Below are 22,829 nucleotides of genomic sequence, written 5' to 3' on the forward strand. Positions count from 1 at the left end.
TCTAAATTAAAGGGAATAGTCCTTGAACTTTGTTCAAAGTCCATGGTTCTTTATCTGGATACAGATGGCATTCTCCATTGAAGACAGCTCCAAATTGCTCCTGATTGTTGCACTGATGAAATTAGTGTGTACATCAAGGTTGCTCATCACTCCCATGTTACTGTTAGGGTATACAGTGTTTTTCTGGTTCTGCTCATCCCACTCAGCCTCAGTTCATGCAAATTCCTCCAGGCTTCCCTGAATTCCCATCCCTCCTGGTTTCTAATAGAACAGTAGTGTTCCATGACATACATATACCACAGTTTGCTAAACCATTCCCCACTTGAAGGACATTTACTTCATTTCCAATTCTTTGCCACCATAAACAGGGCTGCTATGAGTATTTTTGTACAAGTGATGTTTTTACCCCTTTTCATCATCTCTTCAGGGTATAGACCCAGTAGTGGTATTGCTGGATCAAAGGGTATGTTCATTTTTGTTGCCCTTTTGGCATAGTTCCAAATTGCTCTCCAGAAAGGTTGGATGAGTTCACACCTCCACCAACAATATAATAGTGTCCCAGATTTCCCACAACCCTTCCAACAATAATCGTTATCCTTTCTGGTCATATTGGGACTTTTCCCATTTTTATGGGAAAATTGGTATTATTGAGTCAAAGGGCATAGTTCCATATTCCTCTCTAGAATGGCTGGATCAGGGGCAGCTAGGTGGTGCAGTGGATAGAGCACCAGCCATGAAGTCAGGAGGGCCTGAGTTCAAATGTGGCTTCAGACACTTGATAATTACCTGTCTATGTGATCTTGGACAAGTCACTTAATGCCATTGCCTTGCAGAAACAAAAACAAAAAAAAACAACAGAAGGGTTAGATCAGTTCATAACTCCACCAATAGTGCATTAATATCCCACTCTTTGCACAATCTCTCCAATATTGATTGTTTTCCCTTTTTGTCATCTTAGCGAATTTGATAGGTGTTAAGTGGAACCTCATAGTTGTTTTAATTTGCCTTTCTCTAATGTTCTAATTTGGAGCATTTTTTCATATGATTATATATAGCTTTAATTTCTTCATTTGAAAACTGCCTGTTCATATCTTTTGACCTCTGTGAGTTTGCTTTGTGCTTCAAATTGTTCCCATAACTATAAGCATCAGATGCTGATTGACTTTATTGGTATTTTAGTTCTATTGAATTTTCGTTTGTTTAATATTTGAGTCATAAATAGCTATTAACTAAAGTTTCAAAAGAGAATTATTAAATTTTATCTTGACAATTTTTCCTTGAAATCTAGAAAATTTTAGCAATTAACTCTTAGGTGGCAGCAATTTTATGAAACTAGACATGTAGTCATCATCCCTACATCATACACTTCAGCAATAAATAGAGTGTTAAATTTAGGAAGACAGAAATACAGAAGCACAGTATATGAAGAGATGAGAATTACTGTAATCATTGGATGACTGAATAATGGCATCCCTGCTGTGGAAAAAAGTCCACCACTGTCAAGGGATAGGGGTAGGGGGTAATAAGTAGACTAAAATGAAACTTGGAAATAGTGATAAGAGGATACATTTATTGCTTTTGCAGGAGTTCCGTCAGAAATCACTGGAATGGGAGAAGCAGCGAGTAATTTATCAGCAACAGGTCGTATCTCTGGAGGCACAGAGGAAAGCTTTGGCTGAACAGTCAGAGATTTTTCAGGTAGAATTAAAATATTTTAAAATATAAACATTTTTTAGTCATTTTAATTTTAATTTAATTAGTATATACCCATATGCCATAATATATTCTACTTTTCCACTTTGGATAGTTATATTTATGTAGTATCTACAGACATGTCAACCTTTCTCCAATTTTAGTCTCTTATCCCATAGACTTTGTTTATTACTAGTTACTAGAATGGGAAAATAGAGAATAGGATGAATCAACATTTTCTATGACTGTTCCTTCTTTATTACAAACAAGTAATAATGTTTTGTATGTTGTCAAATTTGTTAAGTAGAGAAACTCTAATAGTATAAGTTCTTTTTGGAAATTTAAATATAACAGATTTGAGGCAGCTTCTTTCTTTTTAGCTGCAGTTATGACATAAAAGCACAGTTCTTACTCTTCATCTGTCACTGGCTAAAGCTAGTGGTGAAGTTTTAAATACCATTTAGACAACAAGACTTCATAAAATGATTTTTGAATGGTAATAGCATTCTAGAATGTATATAAAATACAGATACATTGTTCATTAAAGTTACAAACTAAATTTCATCTAGCAGTTGATATAATGTCAGAAGGTATAATAAAGAAGAATTCTTGGGAATTGAGTTTTGAAAGAGAGAAAGAAGAAGATATTGAGGCAAAAACCATAATTAACCAGTGCTAGTTTTTGAGAGAGAAAATTTCACAGAAATCTTCCATTTTTAAAGCAAGAAAATCAAATTGTATAGTGTAAAAACTCCACCTAATTTTCCATACCTTTTTTTCATGGAAAGAGCAATGGAATCAGGATGCCTTACTATTTTAAAGTATTATGGTTAAAGGGAAACTGGCTTGCAGGAGTAAGAGATCTCACAGCATTATGGGAACTCCAACTATTGAACAATAAATAGCAGTTTAGAAAGTGAACTCTCTGAAGGACTCAAAAGATGTAGCCACTTTCTCTTTGACCTCTCTTTAATGCATTTTCCCTCCATTTTCTTCTTAATGTATTTTTTATTTTTGTTTTTTGCCTTGATATTCTAGTTTGCTTATAATATTGTTTTTTTATGTCTAAATCCTGTATCTATTTTGATCTTATTTTAATATAGGGTGTGAGGTGTTGGTCTAATTCAAGTTTCTGCCATACTAACTTCCAATTTTCCCAACCATTTTTATTGGAGAGAGTTTTTATCCCAATAGCTGGACATTTTGGGTTTATCAAGCAGTAGATTACTATAATCATTTCCTGCTATTGCAACTAGTCTATTCCACTGATCAACCACTCTATTTCTTAACCATTACCAGACAGTTTTGATGACTGATACTTTATAATAAAATTTTAGATCGGTAGGGCTAAGCCACCTTCTTTTGCATTATTTTCATTAAATCCCTAGAAATTCTCAACTTTTTATTTCTCCATATGAATTTGCTTACAATTTTTTTCTATCTCATTTAAGTAATTTTTTGGAATTTTGATTGGTAGGGCACTAAACAAGTAGTTTAATTTTGGTAGAATTGTCATTTTTATTATATTAGCTTGCCCTATCCATGAGCAGTTGATATTTGCCCAGTTAGTTAAATCTTATTTTATTTGTGTGAGAAGTGTTTTGTAATTGTTTTCAAAAAGTTTCTGAGTCTGCCTTGGCAGGTAGACTCCCAGGTATTTTATATTGTCTAAAGTTACTTTGAATGGGATTTCTCTTTCTAACTCTTTCTACTACATCTTGCTAGTCATATATAGAAATGTTGAGGATTTATGAGGGTTTAATTTATATCCTGTGACTCTTCTAAAGTTGCTGATTATTTCTAGTAGTTTTTTAGATGATTTTTTGGGATTCTCTAGGTATACCATCATGTCATCTGCAAAGAGTGGGAGTTTTTTCTCTTCCTTCTCAATTTTAATTCCTTCGATTTCTTTTTCTTCTCTTATTGCTGAAGCTAACATTTCTAATACAATATTAAATAGTAGTGGTGATAGTGGGCATCTTTGTTTCACCCCTGATCTTATTAAGAATGCCTCTAGCCTCTCCCCATTGCATATAATGCTTGTTGATGGTGTCAGATAAATACTGCTTATTATTCTAAGGAACAATCCATTTATTCCTATGCTCTGTAGTTTGTTTTTTGTTTGTTTGGTTTTTTTTTTAGATTTTTCAAGGCAAGGGGGTTAAGTGGCTTTCCCAAGGCCACACAGTTAGGTAATTATTAAGTGTCTGAGGTCGTATTTGAACCCAGGTACTCCTGACTTCAAGGCCAGTGCTCTATCCATTGCGCCACCTAGCTGCCCCCGCAAAAGCTTTTTCAACATCTATCGATATAATCATATGATTTCTGATAGGTTTCTTATTGATGTAATTAATTATGGTAACAGTTTTCCTAATATTGGACCAACCCTGTATTCCTGGGATAGGTCCTACTTGGTCATAAATCCTACTTATAGCCTTTTCCTAGTGATAACTTGTTGTAATTGTTTGCTAAGATTTTATTAGGATCTTTTCATCTTAAATATAGAATTCTTTATGTATAATATTTCTTTTTTATTCCGGTTTTTTCAAGACAATGGAGTTAAGTGACTTGCCCAAGGTCACATAGCTAAGTTAATTATTAATTGTTTGAGGCTGGATTTGAACTCAGATCCTCCTGATGTTGGGACTAGTGCTCTATCCACTGTGCCACCTAGCTGCCCCTTTCTCTGAAATTCTTGACCAGAAAGGTATATATTTTAAGGTCTACGACCTCATAATGAAGAATCTGATTGTTTCATTCACTACAATTAGGTGAACAGAACTACTATAAGATCTGAAGTAGTTATAATTTAATTGTCATTTTAAGGATAGGAAGATGAGTATGGAGAATGACTAAGGGTATTATGTGTTAACCTCAGTTAATCAATTGTAACTGAGATTAATGAATCTTTTTTTTTTTGCAAGGCAGTGGGTTTAAGTGACTTGCCCAAGGTCACACAGTTAATTAAGTGTCTGGGGTTGTCACATTTGAACCCAGGTCCTCCTGACTCTAGGGCCAGTGCTCTATCTACTACACCACCTAGCTGCTGCCCTAGGTGGATCTTCTTAAAGATCCTTCTTTGAGTAGACATTAGGAGGAGTATCACTTACTCATAATAATACTCATAAATACCCATATTTGAAAAGGTAGGTGAAGGAGGGGCAGATTATTTATTATGGACATTTGTGTTAGGATGTTTAGCTGAATTCTCTAGGAGAGGGAGCTGGGCCACTCTGTTAAATTCTGGGTTGTAGCCTTTTATGTTCATTGTCTCTTAAGAAATTGGGTATTTACAGGTGATATGAGAAAAGGAATCTTGTTTCTACTTATATTCAAATACAATTCCCCAAATACTTTCTGAGCCAAATATGAATAACTTGAACACAGTTTTTCTAATTAATATAGCTAGTTGAGAGTTGTGGGTTTATTTGTAAATGTGTGTGTGTGTGTGTGTGTTTGTGTGTGTGTATTTAAATAAATGATTCTTTTTCTGAACTGATGAAAATTGGTCTACAGATATTTATTAAGCAGCTTCAATGTCAGGTATTTTTCAAATTGGTGGCAATTCCAAAATACAATTTCAATTTGAATTAGTGAACCAAATGGTAGTAGGGAGGGAATAAGAAGGATGCAAATATTGCACAGTAAACTATTTGGGAAAAATATAAGAAATACTTTAAAAATCAAGACTATTGCCACAAAACATAAAATCTTTAGCTCTTAAAATTGGAATATTGAGTTTAGAATATATTTCTTTTGAAATACTTAGCCAACAAATCATTTCTAATTATTTGAGAACAAATTCTAAATTCATTGCTAATCGTGTGCATTTGAAAAGTATTTTACTCAAATCACAACCTTTAAGATTTGGAAATGTATTAAACAGTAATTATGACTTGAAGTTTTTTTATTATAATGTGAATATTAATATTATAGCAACAATATTGTTAGAAGCTCATACTGACTCTTTAACAGAACAGACACTGACAGATTCTTTCTGAGCATTTTACTGATAATGGGTTCAGCTATTGCTGAATCCTGTAAAGTCCTAGAAAGAGGTAGTTTGTTCTGATGGAATTGATGCTGACACTGATGGAGACTTTATGAAGAGTTGATGCTAGCAAGTGCCATTGATTTATTTATACTGGGAATCTCTTAAGACAGGTCCTTGTTGCTTGTCATGTTACCCTTGATGACCTAGCTTTTACATCTTTGCCACATTTGGGATCATACAAAATAAAGAATAAAAAAAAAATACATTGTTCTTGTATTCTCCCTCTTAACTCCTTTGCTGCTTTTAGCTCCTTAGCCTTCAGCTTTTGGCTTTTTACAATCTTATGCTTTGCTTTTCTGTTTTCCTCTTCCTTTAAATCAGTGTCTCTTCTGACTTGTTACACTGCTAGAATGGTGTTCTTTTAAGTGATATTCTTCTGGAGGAAATATCCAACAGATAAAATTTTTGATTTCTGCTTTTAAAAAAGTCCAATGGTGGTAGATATGCAATTGTAAAGTGAACAGAAAACTGTATATGTCATTCTAATTTTTAAATGTGCCAATTAAATAGAATTAAGCATTTTTGTTAAATCAGTATGTCATTAACTTAATCTTACAACTATATGCCATCTGGAATGACTGTCAGAATTTAACAAGATGAAACATAATAAGGATAAACATAAAACCCTGCATTTAGGGTTCAAATACATATTAGGAGAGATATGACTAGCTAAAGAGTCAGATCGAGATAATAAATGACTACAAGTTTATTATGAATCACCAGCATAGAAAAGCTATTATAAAGCCATACAGGACACTAGTAGATAAATGATGTCCAGAATGAAGAGGTTTATTATTCCATTGGACCACAGTTAGATTTAATTATTTAGTTTTGGGTACTATATGTAAACTAACTGGTGAGCACTCAGGTGGGTGAGGCATCTTAAAACCATGTCATATGAAGATTGTTTGAATGGTCAGTTAGGTAGTTAGCCTGGAACAGAAAAATCTTGGTAAGACATGATAGCCATCTCCACTACTTACAGGTCTGCATTTGGAAGCACATTTAGATTTATTTTGTCTGGTTGCAGTGGGCAAATATAGGACCATTTGAAATGTCATTTATATTAAAAAGGACAGAAGCTAGAACATTTAGAAAATCAATTACGGAAATATGAAGTATCTAAGAACAGAAGATATGTTGAGAAATCATCAGGATAAATCAAGAGTCAAAGCAGCAAGAATATAAAGCAAATAAGTAGTGGCCATACTGATAGATGAATGACATACAGATATACTAACAGGAATGTTCAGTTTATCCTTTTATGCTGAATTTGTGAGTGCCTGATTGTTCCTTAGAGGAAAAATGCAATCAAATATTAGGATCTTTAGAAACAATTCTAATCCAGGGTCACATATTAGGGTCAACAATGAGATTTAAATCCAGATCTTCTAGACTGAAGTGCAGCACTCTATTCTACTTTGCTATATTTACATACATACTTCTTTTGTCAGTGCTCAATTCAGGTGAGTTTGACATGGAAGACCCCATCTTGATGGGCTGACTTTGCTTAGCCTCTCATAAGTGCCCCTAGAAAAGTCTTTAGAACTGTTCAGGTAGGTCATTGAGTACAAGTTAGCATTTTCCCTTTTGGTTTTTGCAAGGCAGTGGGGTTAAGTGACTTGCCCAAGGTCACACAGCTAAGTAATTATTAAGTGTCTGACTTTAGATTTGAATTCAGGTCCTCCTGACTCCAGGATCGATGATCTATCCACTTTACCACCTCACTGCCCCAAGTGCATTGAGTACAAAGCTATTTTGTGTCAGATTAGAATAATTCAAACCCCCTTTACTTCTCTAGATTCATCTTGAAAAACTGTCCACGAACTGTACAGGAATTGAAATTGTATCCTGTGGTACATTTTAATCTATTCATACCTGCACATACAAATTCTTTCTCAGAATATTTTAAAATGTCTACTATACAAAGCAAAAGAAACCAATTCTTATGAAAGACAGTTCATGGACTCCAGGTTAAGAACCCTCTACCTGTGCCCTAAAACTTTGTGCCATGTACTAGGTTGTAGGAGTGTCCAACCTTTTAGTTCTTCTGGCCTGTATCACTGAACAAAATTGTCATCAGCCCAGAAGAGCTAAAAGTTTGAACATTCCTGTAGGAATTTTTTTTTTGAAAGTCTTTTCCCTCATAAAATCTATGTGTGATTGTGTGTGTGTTGTGCATCTGTAGGTATGGATATATACATACTATCAGTTTAGATCAGTGTCTACAAAACCTATCCATAACAGATTGAGTGAAACCTTAGAGGGGAAGACACCAACACCTGCAGGTGGGAGAACAGAAAAGGCCTTGAGGAGAAGGTGGTGCCTGAGCTTGATTTGAAGGATACCAAGGATTTTAAGAGATGAAGAAGAAGAAAAAGGAAAGCATTTCAGACATAGGGGATGGGTAGTACAAAGGCATGGAAATGGGAAATGGATGTATGTGAAGAACAGTAAGCAATCTAGTCTGACTGAATTGGAAACTGTGTGGATGGCAATAAGATGCAAGAATACAGGAAGGGTAGGAATGAGTTTCATGTTGAAAATCGTTAAAGGTTAAATGGAGTTTATGTTCAACTTTAGAGGAAATAGAGAGCTACTTGGGTTTATTGAGTAGGGATAAGATAATCTAGTTAATTCTGTGTTTTGGGCAAAAATATTGACAACTGTGTGGATAATGTATTGGAGATTTAAGGTAGGTGGGCCAATTTGGAGACCATCATAGTATTCCAAAGAAGAGGTGATGATAGCCTGAATTAGAGAAGGGGTAATATATGGGAAATGATATGGAGAAAGAAATGACAAGATTTGATGACTGATTATCTTTTGCTTTAAGTGAAGAGAGAAAGAAAAGTCAAGAACAATGTCAAGTTTGTGCTCCTTGGTGACTGAGAGGTTGAAAATTAGAGAAATTCAGAAGAGTGATGTGTATGGGGAGAAGGATAATGCATTATATTATGGATGTTCTGTTTTATCTAGTTTGAAATATCTAGAAGGCAGTTGATAATGCCAGACTGGATCTTGGGAGAAAGACAAGGGCTAGAAATACAGATCTAGTAGTCATGTGCACCGAGTTAATAACTGAACCCATGGGAGCAGATGGGATCACCAAGTGAGAGAGTATAGATAGAAAAGAGAAGATGGTTCAGGGCAAAAAACTGGGGTATGTCAATAGTTAGTAGTAATGACCAACAAGAAAATTTAGAAGGAATGATTAGGTTGTTAGGAAAACCAAAAAAAAAAAGTGTCCCAGAAACCCAAAGAGGAGAAAATATCCAAGAGGAAAGAGTTATCAACATGTCAAATTCTGAAGAGATGTGAGAAGAATGAGGATTAAGATAAGACCATTAGATTTAGCATAGTGCCTGGACATAGTATGTGCTTTTTAAAGGTTTATTGAAATGAATTGACAATTAGATCTTTGGAAATTGTAGAGAAATTTGAGTTAAGTAGGGTTATAAATCAACAGAGATTTATAAGATATAAAAAAGGGAGTGGAATCCTATGAGTACAACTTTTTCAAGGAGTTTGACTGAGGAAGTATGGAGAACAAGAGGACAGTAGCCAGGAAGATGGTAGGATCTAGTGAGGGTTGATGAATGGGAAATTTGGGTGTTTATAGGCAACAGAAAAGGAACCTGGAGATGGAGATTATAGAGAACAAGAGATGATAATATTTTGGAACCATCTGCTGGAGAAGATGGGAGGGGATGGAATTAGAGGTGATTTGATCTTAGCAAAAAGGGCCACCTTTTTTTCAGATTGGAATAGCTTCATATTAATCTTGTGAATTTTTTGTTTTTGACTCTTTCACTTTTACTCATCAGTAGTCCATGTTTCTAGGCTCAGCTCACCAATCGGAAACAGAAGCTGGAATCTGTGGAGATTTCTAGTCAATCCGAAATTCAGCACTTAACCAGTAAGCTAGAGAGGGCCAATGATACCATATGTGCCAATGAATTGGAAATAGAGCGTCTCAACATGAGGGTAAATGATTTGGTTGGAGCCAACATGACTCTGCTCAAGGAACAGCAACGACTTGAAGAAGAACTGAGGCACACTGAAAAACTATTAAAGGTGTGTGTAATCACTGTAGTTGAATAATTAACTTTGTTTTATATAAATAGGGGAAAAGAAGTCATACTTTAATAAACTCTTTTCTCTTCCCTTAGTCTGTTGTTGATAGAGTGACTGAATCTGTGCCTACTGCATGGTCATGTAACTAGAGGTGTACTGGATCCTGCTTGAATTGACTCACAAGAGCTAATTATTAAATTCTAAGCCTGATTATTTTACATCTTTGAAATTGCAATACAAATCAGAACTTGTTTGCTTTGTGAATTGTCCAGACTTAAGAAAGTGATGATGAAAATGTTAATAATGCTTATTGAAGTGTATCATGTGTACCTTTTTTCCCCTGGAAAGATAATAAATATTTAACTACAACACCTACATGTAGCTTTATTTTTCTGTCTTTTTTTGATGAGATCTAAAACTATCTACACCTATAATTGCTTAAGATAGTGTAATAATTTAATAGTTTAAAAATGTTTTATTGAAGGTTTTTTGACCATTGCTTTCATTTCTCAATGACTGATCTTTCCCCTCATCTACTCCCACAACAGAACCCTCCTTTGTAATAAATATTAAGGAAAACAAGTTTTTATACTAGCAATGAATGTCTTGTGTACCTTTAATCTACCATCTCTCTGATATGTGACAAGAGGCATGCTTTATTGTCACACCTCTGAAGTCACAGTTGATAGCTGTTTTGGATCAGAATTCTGTAGTCTTTTTAGTATTATTTTCCTTTATACTATTATGGTCATGATGTAAATTATTCTTTTAGTTCTGCTTAACTTACTCTGAATGAATCCTTTTAAATTTTTCCATTTTTTTCAGTGTTCATTATTTCTTATGTCATAATAATACCACATTGAATTAGTATATGGCAGTTTGTTCAGACATTCTCCAGGTGATGGATTCTCACTTTCCTTCCAATGCTTTATGCTACTACAAAAGTACTGTTATTTTCATTTACATAAGGAACCTTTTCCTTTGTCTTTGATTTCCTTGGGTTATATGGCCAGTGATATTACTGGTCAAAGAATGTGATATAATTTTTTTTTTGCAAGGCAAATGAGGTTAAGTGGCTTGCCCCACAGCTAGGTAATTATTAAGTGTCTGAGACCGGATTTGAACCCAGGTACTCCTGACTCCAGGGCCAGTGCTTTATCCACTATGCCACCTAGCCGCCCCAAGAATGTGATATAATTAATAGCATTATTCTTTTTGTAGGTTCTACAAGGAGAAAAAAAGGATTTGGAGGTAACTATTCGGTCTCAAGAGGATTTCATCAGTGATTCAATAATTCAGAAGGAGAAATTACAGAATAAGCTTACAAATGTAGCTAAAAATTTACATTCTACAGAACTCATCAGGTACATTTTATTATCTTAATGTTTCAGTATTTGACAGTGGTGGGCTCTCATTTATAGCACCTGAAGAGTCATTTTGAATAGGTGGGTTACTGTGCTGCAGATGATCACCAGAGGGCACCTGGGAACTACGGACAGATGAAACCCAGTGAAGTTTTAGGATTAGAGGCACCAGGTTTTTATTAAAGAGGATGTACTGACTTTGTTTTTTGTTTGCTTTTGCTATCTTAAAAAACATCAATACTAGTAACCTAGGAGAGATTTTTTCAAACTTCATAATCCATTAACCTATCAGGGTTTTAAGTACTGCATTGTAAGAAAAAATTTACCTAATATACATTTTAGGAATATTGGAATTGTAGAACTGGAAGTTCAAGTTCTGGACAGAGTTTTTTTTTTTTTTGGTGTTTTTGCAAGGCAGTGGGGTTAAATGACTTGCCCAGGGTCCCACAGCTAGGTAATTATTAAGTGTCTGAGGCCAGATTTGAACTCAGGTACTCCTGACTCCAGGGCTGGTGCTCTATCCACTGCACCACCTAGCCACCCCTCTGGACAGAGTTTTAACTATCAAAAAGTGGATATAATATTTATACAAGTTTGCCTTGCTTGTATGCAAAGGCCTTCTGGAATGATCCTCTGTTTTGGTATAGGTCACTGGAGGTCAGCTTTCAAGAAAATATTTCTTCCTCTAAAGGCCAGATGGACCTAGAGAATGTTTTTTCACAGTTGGATTTTCCACAGACCAATGAAGAACTGTTGCAGGCAGAGGTATCTCGACTTGAAGGCAGGTAGATGGAATAATATGGAAAAGTATTTGACCAAGTTTGGCCATGCCTACATTAAATATTTTAAGTCACTCGATTTTTAAAGACTCTATTGTGATAGCTATAATTCAAAATAATTATTTTATTAAATGTAGGATTCTTTATGGAATTAATATTTTTGTAGTTAGAAACCAGAAACAAGAGATTATTGATTGTCCATAGATAATAAAGAAATGTAACAGCCAAGTGATCAGTATTTCTTGAGTAGGAATGAATAGAAAGAAGGCTATTGTAGATCAGGATATGCCTTGTAATAGTTGGAATTTGACCTTTGGGCAATTAAAATTTACTTCATATATTTAAAGAACCAAAGATCTATGAGAGGAGATGGTAGTCCATGGCAATTTTTAATTTCTTGAAAAGCTCACACTTTTCACTCTTAGAGAATTATTATCATTGATGACAGGGATAACATGAGTGTTTATAAGTAAGAAATCTAATAATATGATTTCATTGTAGTCAATATTTTTAATACATTCATCTTAAAAATTTTCTAACTTTCTCTTTTTTCTTTTACTTTTTAAATCTTGGAATATCTGTGATAGTCTTTGGTCATAAATTATTTTGAAGCATCTAAAACAAAATTTCTTCAAGCTGAAATAAAAGGATTTGCTATATTTTCCTCATTGATTTTGCTTTTAGTTTATAATCCTCCTTTTATTAAACTTTTATTAGGTTCCAGAGACTTGACTTTATAATAGGGATAATTGTGAGTGGGCAATTTGTTAATTGTGGCACAAGTTAGTATAAAAATGATAATGACTTAAGCTGAATCTTTTTTAATTCAAAAGGCAAATAAAGACTTAGTTAATAAAAGTTTTTGCAATAATTTTTGGCTTAATATTTAGGTGACATTTTGTTTAGATAATTACTTAACACTGTAAATAAAACCTTCAGAAAAGTCAAGAAATTGTGAGATTTGCTGGGTTTTTTAAAAAAATTAGTCTTTTGGTTTTATTGAATGTAACATTTTTGAATAGTTCTTTTATCATTGTTTTGTATAATTTTATTTTGTTTTTATTGTTTTATATTGGTTTAAATGAATGGGTCATTGTAGACACCAAGTATCTTGTTGATTAACAAGCATTTGTTGAACAGCCCTAGAGTGTGGTCATAGATGAAACATGTGAGAAAATGATATAAACTGACTGCTATCACTTTTGTCAGGAGCTTATATGTAGTTGAGTGAGTCAAAATTTGGACATAAAATATTTGAGAATAGTTTTAATCAATTTGTTCATAAATGTTTTTAAATATACACATAATGCTTTTTATAGTTGTAAATGTTCATACACACAAATTTGTGATGTTGATTAGAAAATGATTGTTTAATTAGAGGGAGCTTACTGATGGGAAATAAGATTTGAGTATCTAAAGCGTGGGTGGAGAACCTCTGTTCTGTGACTATATTGGTCTGGTGCTGCCAAGGCAACCACAAATGGGACTAGAAATTCAATAAATCTAGAAGCTTTTTAGGGGTGAATTAATTAAATGTTTAACCAAATATAGCCTGTGAATGATGTTAAAAATATCCAAATGACCCTTGGCAGAAAAAAGGTTTCTCACCCCCTGCTGTAAAATTATGGGAAAATTATGGATGATGATAGGTGGCATCTTTTAGGTAAGTGGAAAATAGTATATATAAAGATAAGAAGTTGAAGTTAGAAAGTCTGTGGGAATCATCATGCTCTTTGGCTCATGTGAGTCCAGGAGTGTATAATGTGAAAGGATGATGCATGAAAGATGCAGAAATATGTCAGAATTTAATGCTAAGTAGGAATGGTTAAATTTGATGTTTCTGTAAGGGGTTCTTAGAACCTGGGGTTCAATGAGCTGACCTTTTAAAAATATTTGTATACTGATTTGAATTCATGCCTTCCTGATTCCAGGTACAATACTCTATCCAGTTTGCTGCTAGTGTGTAGTGAAATGATAAGAATTGAGATCAGAGGGGTGGGTGGACAATTAGAGAGGGATTGGGGTAACCTTTAAGAGCCTAAAGAGAGGAAGAATTATTAGGGTTTGTAAACATTGTTTGCATGGGGTGGGGAGTGGGGAGTGGGGGATGGGGGAAGAGTTGGTTTGTATGAAGGCAAGATGGGAATCAAAAAAAACCTGAGTTTTTAAACCTTGAGGATAGAATTCTGGTGTCTTTGCTGGTACTTTTTTTTTTAACTGGGAATATTCTGAACTGAGGGCCTTTAATTTTTTTAATTTATTTATTTTGATATTTTACATTTTTTTCCTTAATCTCACTTCCCTCCCCACACCAGCCATAGAAAGCAGTCTTTTTGTTTTTATATTGTTTCCATGGTATACATTGATCTAAGTTGAATGTGATGAGACAGAAATCTTATCTTTAAGAAAAAAGTAAAGTATAAGAGATAGCAGAATTACATAATAAGATAATGGTTTTTTTTTTAAATCAAAGGTAACAATCTTTGCTGTTTGTTCAAACTCCACAATTTTTTCCTCTGGATAAAGATGGTATTCTCCATTGCAGATATCCCAAAATTGTGCCTGATTGTTGCACTCATGGAATGAACAAGTCCATTAAGGTTAATGGGGTTTTAAATTTTAATTGATCAATTGGACATCCAAGTAGAAAATTATTCTTTAGTCAGTTTGAGGTTATTGAATTGGAAAGAGAATGACAAGATAAGGGTAGAGGTGAAGATTTGAAAATCCTCCTTACCAAGAGTTTTAAAATGATTTTGTTGCTAGTAGGATTCAGATACTCCTAAAACTTGAACTCTTTTTTTTTTTCTTTCTTCCCCCTGTCATCTAGTTTGGGATCTGTGAGTGCAACATGCAAACAGCTGAACCAAGAACTGGTCGAAAAATATGGAGATCTAAAGGCTATGGAAGATTCTAACAACCAATTCAAGATGGAGATTAAAAAAGTAAAGCTGTGCTTATATATCTGTGGTAAAAACAGACTTCATTTAATGGACTCAGAGATGATAAGGTCACATTGCCAATAAATGGCTGAGCTGAGATTTGAGTATAGTTTTATTTAACTAGCATTCAAAGTATCTTGAGTTATATAGACAATTAAGTAAAATTAATCATTCCTGCTAAAGAGTTCTAGAAAATGTAGGTTTATTGGTAATATCAATGTTTAGTCAGAATAAAGATAAATATTTGTATTAGCCATTTATTCCTTCTTAAATTTTTTTTTGAAATTGTACTACTTTTTTTTTCTTTGTAGCTGAAAGAGCAGATACTGCAGAATGAACAGACGTATAACTGTGCTCTGGAAGGAATGAAAATGGAAATATCCAAACTGACACAGGAGTTGCATCAGCGTGATATAACCATTGCTTCAGTTGGTGGATCTAGCTCCAAAATGGAGCAACAGCTCAAGTCAGAGATGGAAAAAGCAGAAACCAAAGCACTGGAACACAGGGTATAGTGATCTGTCTGATTATGGGACCATATATGGCTCTCTACCTGAAGTTGGATTAAAAAGCAATCACTTTTTATATTAAATAGGTTTCCTATAGTATATTTTGTATGCTCTGTATGTGACATGAATTTAATCATATCATATAAAGATGTACTTGAATGGTCCCATTACTGAAGGCAAATAACATCTTTAAGTAGCTAATTTTTTTTTTATTTAAAATAAGCATTTTGACAGTGAGTTAGAGGGTAGAAAAGCTGAATTGTTTCTACTTTGACCAGTGTTACATAGGTGTAGCTTTTTGATTGAAATTCTGATTTCTTTATTTTTAAATCTAGTTAATAGAATCAGAGTTGAAACCAAGTTTAGCAGGCATCTAGAAATATATTTAGATGGAACTCTTTCTCCATGTAAAATTCCTTGCCATATGGGCATCTAGTCATCAACTGTTTGAATGTTCCCAATTACATAGGAATCAGTGATACAAGGTCTAGCCTATCCCCTTAGTAGACAGCTCTACCTGTAAACTTCTTTGTATCTTTAACTGAAATTTTTCACCTTATAATCCCTACCAAGCTATCTATTTACTATGTTGTAGTTAATTTTTTCCTTATATATGGCTTTGTTACAGTTACTGAGGAATAAATCACTCTACATTTAAAAATGTAATTAAAATTAAAATTTAGAAATGACTTTCTAAAAACCAAGTTCTTTGAATAAAGTTTTGTGTTCCTATTTTTAAAAAGCATGAATGCTGTAGTAATTAGTAAGAAATCCAATTCTATGTAATGCCTAGAAACACAGTGGGAGGGTAAAATTTTGGAAGGAGTCATGCTTCCTGCCAAGAAAAGCACTGATTGCAGAAAGAACATTCTGGGATTTCTCAAATGAGAATCATCACACAAGAATATGTCACAAAATTCATTTTGGGGTATGGTGTTTTTGTCCTTTCTATTTGTATCCTTGTTAATTCATTAATTTTGCTTCTACTTAGGATGTTTTGACACAACTGGAAGCACTCAGGTTAGAAAATAAACAACTTTCTGAGACCTTGGCAAATTTGGAATGTGGTCCAATAGGGGTATGTAAATAAAGAATTGTATTTACTTTTTTAAGTTTTAAAATAGCTATATGGAATCATGACAGAAAATATGAAGGAAAACAATGTACTTAGCATTTTACACTTAATTTTTTTAGTATTAAGAAAATATTTACAGTAGTGAAAATGGAGGATGCTTTTTAATCTTTACATAGAGATTAATCTTATTCTGTGATGTAAAAAACACACAGTTCCCAGGATGAGCCATTTTACATTATTAAGTATATATAAAGTCTTCCTACAATACCTCACTGGAGATTTCATTGGTGTGGACATGCTTATGATGGATGCAGGTTTATTAAAGCTATGAGTTGCTTCATGAGTTACTGCAATCAAAACAATTCATTAAATATCCTTCCAATTACAGGTACCTTGCTTGCCATTGGTCCTGTACTTGAAGTCTTTTCAACATGGTAGAAGCTTTTCAGGGTTGCACTTTACTGGAAGGACCTAAAGAAACCAGGGTTATCACCTGGCCTCAGTGCACCAGAGAGGGTCTCAGCCCTATTCTATGATAAGCTTTAAAATCAGAATGAGTTTAAATCCTTAATTTCTGTAAGAAATTATCTTTGGCTTATCATTGGCTGTGTAAGTTTCTTTCAACTCTTTTAAAATTTTTTATTTATTTTGATCTTGAACTTTTTTTCTGTCAATTAATCCACAAGCATTTAAGTTTATATAGTGTGTCAGGTACTGTGCCAGGAACTGGAGATCTAAAGGTAATGGTAAGTCTTTGTCCTAATGATCTTACATTGAGGAAACAAAATTTATATTAAGTGTATAAATTACATAGGTATATAAAATATATATAAATAAATTCAAGATAATTGGAGGGGGGAAAAATCACGTAGCAGACATCAGAAGAAAACTTTTGTAAGAGATGGTACTTAAGCTAAGCTTTTAAGGAAACAAGGAATTCCAAGAGGTGATGGAATCAGATGCCTAGGCCTGGAGAGAAAAGATGGCATGTTAATGTGGAAGGGACAGTAAAGGAGGCTAGTTAGTGTGGATTGATCCCTGGAGAGATTAATGTGCAATAAACCTAGAAGGAATTGTATCATAGATTCATTTTATGGAAGAAGAAACTGAACTTAGGAAGTGGTGACTTGGCCAGGATTTCATAACTAGTAAGAGTCCAGGGTGACATTGAACCCCAGTCTTCCTAGTTCCAAGTCCAGAACCCTGTCCACTTGACTTTGCTGCCTCTCACGGGTTGGAGCCACCTTGTAAAGGGCTTTATTGCCAAATAGGAGCACTTGTATTTGGTCCTAGAGGTAATAGGGATCCACTAGAGTTTGAGCAATGGAGTGAATATCATGTTGGTCAGCTATTTGGAGTGATAAGATCTGAACTCATATAAGGGGCATGCAAGTAAAGAATGAAAGATAAATTCAAGAGAGTGAAGTAGAGTAGATAAGATTTGGCAGCTGTTTAGATTGTAAATGAAATTCTTAAAAGTGTTAACTTTTTTGCCTATCTAATTTTCAGAAGTAAAGTGACTACATGGTATATATTTACACTTTCATTGATTGTCCCATATTTTTATCTCTTAAGTTGTAGAAAGGGAGTGAGTCATTGTAACTGAGGTTGGAGCTTGGAGTGATGGTCCAGTCCAAGCCAATATGATATAGTGGACACAGCACAGGATCAGAACTTGGAAGACCTAGGTTCACATCCTGTCTCTGACATTCTTTTACTGAATCACCTTATTTTACTTCTGTAGAGCTTAATTTATTTATTTCTAAAATTTTGGATTTAGGTAGTCATGGAGGCTTCCAGTTTCTACATTCTATAAGTTCAGTGGGGAGTTAGGATGGGATGAAGGGGGGATAACTACTCTCCATTCAAGTAGTGTAGATTTCCTTTTATCAGGAATACAATGCTGTGTATAATTATTTAAACAATAAATCTTATTAGAATTTTAGAAAGTACTATTTGCTGATGCTCAACCTCCAGACACACACACACACACACACCACCACCACCACCACCACCACACATAAAATCAAATTCGTCAGGCCAAGTCAGTGAGTGTTGGGCACTGTGTGTAGAGCTGGGGATGTAAAGAAAGGCAAAAAAGTCAACCCCCAAAACAATCTTTGCCCTTTTGAAGCTCCAGTCTAATGGTGGAGACAACTTACAAGCACCTATGTACAAATAAATACAAGGCTGCAGAATAAATTGAAGATGCTCTCCAAGGGTATTAGCATTAGTTCGAGTATTAGAGGGGCTGTGAGGGGACCAGGAAGCAATTTCTTGAGGGGAAGGTGAGGGAGAAGATGAGGAGCAAGAGCATTCCAAATCTTGGACAGCCCATGAAAATGAAGGCTTGGAAGATGCAGAGTCTTGTAAGAGGAGCAGCTGGTGGTCAGTGCCACTAAGTTACAGTGTATGGAAGGGTAGGGATGGAGGTATAAGAAAGATAGAATTTGTGTGAGGGCAGAAGGTGCTGTTTGTAAAAGACTTTGAACACTAAAGAGAGGGGTTTTAAATTTGATCCTGAAAGTAATCAGGAACCACTGGAGTTTATTGAATTTCAGAAGAGTGATTAGTTATTTCTGCTAAGTGGAGGATGGACTGGAGTGGGGAAAGACTAGAGGCAAGAGATGCAAGGGTGATAAAGTACTGTACCAGTGTCAGAGGCTGGGGATGTATATTAGAAATGTATTTGACAACTGATTGGAATGAAAAGTAAGAGGATAATGCCTTGAATGTAAGCCCTGGGTGACTGGGAGGATAATGGAATTACTCTTACTCTACAGTAAGAGAGAAATTAGGAAGAGAGAATGGTAAATGAATTTGGTTTTGAATATAATTGTGTTTAAGATGTCCAGGGGGCATCCAGTTTAAGATGTCACTAGACAATGGGAGATGTAAGATTGGAGGTCACAAGAGAGGTTAGAGCTAGATAGGTAGATCTTATTAGAATTATCTGTAGTTGATCATTGAAGCCTTCAGAGGTGATGAGATCTTCAAGTGAAATAGAAGAGAAAAGGGCTCAGGACTAGCCTGTAAGGCATCTGGATAAACATTCAGTGTCAAAAACTGCAAAAAGCTCAAGAAAGATCATTTTGCATGAAAGACTGGAGTTATTTGAGATCATTGTGTATATAATCAAACTCAGAACTTTGATGAAGTAGAGTAGTTAGTGCTAGTAGCTTGATAGCAGTCATCTTTAGTAGATATTTTTCTTTGAAAATTTGTTTCATATGGTCAACATGATAAAAGACATTGAGTGAATCATTTATCATAGGGTAATGTCATCATTGACTTATGCAGGTGCTTCTCACAGGTAGATTTTTAAAGTTCACAAACATCAAAGAAAACAAAAAGCATTTTTGTTATGATTGATTTTCTATTGCTCCATTCTTAGATTCCTGAAGAGCACTGTTCACCTTTGAAATAGTATTTTAGTTCAAAAAATAGAAAATACTAAAGTAAAACCCAAAAGAAAATGAACTTACCAAATAGGGACTACCCTAATTTAACGTAGTATTTGTGAACTGAAAATATTTTGTCTTTGCAGGAGAATGGGGGACAAGAGGAAAGATAAATTTGACTAGTACTCAGAAACTTCCTAACCACAATATTTAAAGTTCAAGAACAAATTTGTAGTCACAGAAGTAATGTGTCTCTCAATTTCATGTCGAAAGGGTAGACATCAAACTAATGTAGGAACTTTAAAAGTTATAACGTGTCCAAAGGTCTTCCCTATGAAATAGAGAAGAACTTTCAGTGCATTCTTACTAGAATAAGGAACTTATCTCAGCCCTTCTCACCTGCAAACTGAGTGTTCATAGATTTCAATCTCTTTCTTGAAAAATAAAATAATTCTAGTTCATTTAATTCACTTAATCTCCTTTCATCTCAGTTCTATTCAAGTTCAGGCTTTATAGGTTTCCTTCAGTCATATGAAGAAGAGTATATAGGACCACTGACTTCCAATAGGGATTTTCTCAGAGTATGGAACTTTAAATTACAATGACATGAATATCACCGTATCTGAGGTATTCTTCATCTAGTAATAATAACTAGGTATATACAGTATGTTACAGTTTATAGAAATTGTTTTTACATACATCCTTATATTTAAATTCCAGAACGTAAAGGAAAATTTCCACAATTCAAAGCAAAGTTTGGTTCTTCCCTCCCCTCATTTTTTTTTGCCTTTTAAAAGGGCTATAATAGAATTTAAATTTTGAAAAATAAAGCATCAGATTTATAGATTCAAATTATAAGATGGGTTTTCCTAATCATCATGCAAATTTTTTTCCTCCCACAATTTCTTTGACTTTATTTCTTTACTTAATTTTTTTTTAAAATTTTTTTAGTAAGAGTTTGTTTTCTCTCCCACCTCCTCTGACTCTGGGGGAATAAAATTGAAACCCTTGTAACAAAATGCATAGTTGAGCAAAACAAATTCCCACATTGGCCAAGTCCAAAAAATTTATACCTAGACATAAAATGTTAGCACTCTATTCACACACCAAAAAAAGTACATTTAAAATAACTGTTGCCTGTGTCCTTTTATTAGGAGATGGAAGTTCCTCTAACAGAAATCCAAGATAGTTACATCAAGGCAATTAATAATTTAGCAACTGAAAATCAACAGCTAAAGAGGGATTTGATAGAGACCAAGTCTAGGCTGAAAGGCTCTGCCAATGTGAGCCAAGATAACTATGAGCGTGTTTTTATTGAGACACACAGCATATTGCCTGAGCTCAAGAATTCAGAGGACAGGTAAAGTGATTTTTTAAAAAAAGTTTCTTTAAAAGCAACTCCCTAAAGTAGATTTTAAAATTACATTTTAGCAACAAAATTTTTAGTCTCAGAAGTTTAATTTGTACCAAAATGCAGCTTTTCATTTTATTCTGCAATATATAGAAAACTTATTTTTATGTTTAAACTCTTAGGTATTTGGAATTTTTTGTAGCAGTGCTGTGCTTTTAATTAAAGCATATCCTGATTGATGGTGACATCTACAGTATTCCACAGTGTAGGGTTCATGCAGATTAATTGAACTGTCAACCAGCCATTTCCATTTTCTCTTCCCCAGCCTTCCTTCATCCATTGCTTTCCCCAGTAGAAGCAAACTTTTTATAGAAAATCTGTGCCTTTGGCTAATTCACTATAGGCTACCACTATTAAAAAAAAAACAAATATCAGATGGAAAAACTCATAATTTCATTTCTGTTTTATAGAAATAATGATAATACCCATACCCAGTGAGAATTGCTACACTTCTTATAAGTTATAGTACTAATTGGGTGATTTGTTAGGTTTTAAAAAGTGGGCCCACTAAAGTTTTTTTAGTAAAGAGCAAAATTGTTGTAATGCCCAATTGTGTTTTTTAATCCACCATCCAGGAGATCACATGAATTGCAGCATAGTCAATATGAAGAAACTGAAAAACTGCAGAACTACAAGGGCGAACTGGGAGGTGTTAACATCTCACAACTATCTGTCGGAATGAACCCTATGTCCAATGGTGCACTTATTGGATTGAGTCCCCACAGCACTTACAGCTCTACCTTCTCAATGACCTCTGACTTCTTTATGCCTCTGACAATAGATATAAATGAGGCCAACTTTTCCGATTCTATGTCAGAGTCAGATGGCGTTATTAATCATCAAGAAGAATTTTTATCTTTGGTATGGAAACTTTCCACAAACTTTCTACTGAAAGATGGAAACATATAGTTGAGATAGATTAGCATGATCTCTTAAGTTGTTAAATTGCTATAGTTTTAGATTTGAATTGCTTCCTTGGAACAAATGGCCTTTTATTAAGCTCTCTGAAACAGAGAACGTTAAAATCTTTTATGTTTTATTGTTTTGAAGGATTGATCAATAGAGGGATAGAATAAAAGACAGACTTTTAAAAACAAAGTACTATATCCTCAAAATTATGCAAATCATTTTTCTCTATCAGATTTTGGGAGGTATTTAGGAATCTAGCTAGAAATCAAGGCTAGATTTCCTTGAATTTGAGGAATGACTTTAAACACTGAGCACAACTGATAATAGTAGTAATAACAACTAAAATATAATATTTTCACGTTCTCTAAATACTATATTATCTCTTGTTTGAGTTTTACAATCACCAGGTCATATCGCACATGGTCATACTGGAAATTCAAGTATTATTTTCCCCCTTTTAAAGAGAAGGAAACTGAGGTCTGAGCAGAAGGTAGAAAAGAAGAAAAAAGAAGATACACATAGGGAATAGAGGAAGCACTAGTCTTAACCATCTGACCAAAGTGCCATCTATGGCACCAATGCCTAGGTTTAACTATTCCACTGTAGAGTCATTCCT

The 22,829-nt window shown here is 34.3% G+C and overlaps 1 protein-coding gene across 10 annotated transcripts in view; it reads left to right on the top strand.

Moving 5' to 3' along the window:
* Positions 1 to 22,829, top strand: part of CEP63 (centrosomal protein 63) — a 76,906-nt gene that overhangs the window by 49,868 nt on the left and 4,209 nt on the right. For 6 of the 10 annotated variants that reach the window (XM_074214815.1, XM_074214818.1, XM_074214814.1 and 3 more), the window contains 9 exons: positions 1,585 to 1,698; positions 9,590 to 9,823; positions 11,045 to 11,187; positions 11,835 to 11,972; positions 14,797 to 14,911; positions 15,220 to 15,417; positions 16,409 to 16,495; positions 21,048 to 21,253; positions 21,880 to 22,165. In XM_074214815.1, the coding sequence (XP_074070916.1) occupies positions 1,585 to 1,698; positions 9,590 to 9,823; positions 11,045 to 11,187; positions 11,835 to 11,972; positions 14,797 to 14,911; positions 15,220 to 15,417; positions 16,409 to 16,495; positions 21,048 to 21,253; positions 21,880 to 22,165 (1,521 nt within the window). Of the gene's footprint in view, positions 1 to 1,584; positions 1,699 to 9,589; positions 9,824 to 11,044; positions 11,188 to 11,834; positions 11,973 to 14,796; positions 14,912 to 15,219; positions 15,418 to 16,408; positions 16,496 to 21,047; positions 21,254 to 21,879; positions 22,166 to 22,829 lie in introns of those variants that run through there. The other 4 variants (XM_074214819.1, XM_074214822.1, XM_074214820.1 and 1 more) reach the window with 4 other exon arrangements.

This window comes from Macrotis lagotis, chromosome 1 (assembly GCF_037893015.1).
Source record: "Macrotis lagotis isolate mMagLag1 chromosome 1, bilby.v1.9.chrom.fasta, whole genome shotgun sequence".
Classification (NCBI taxonomy): domain Eukaryota; kingdom Metazoa; phylum Chordata; class Mammalia; order Peramelemorphia; family Peramelidae; genus Macrotis; species Macrotis lagotis.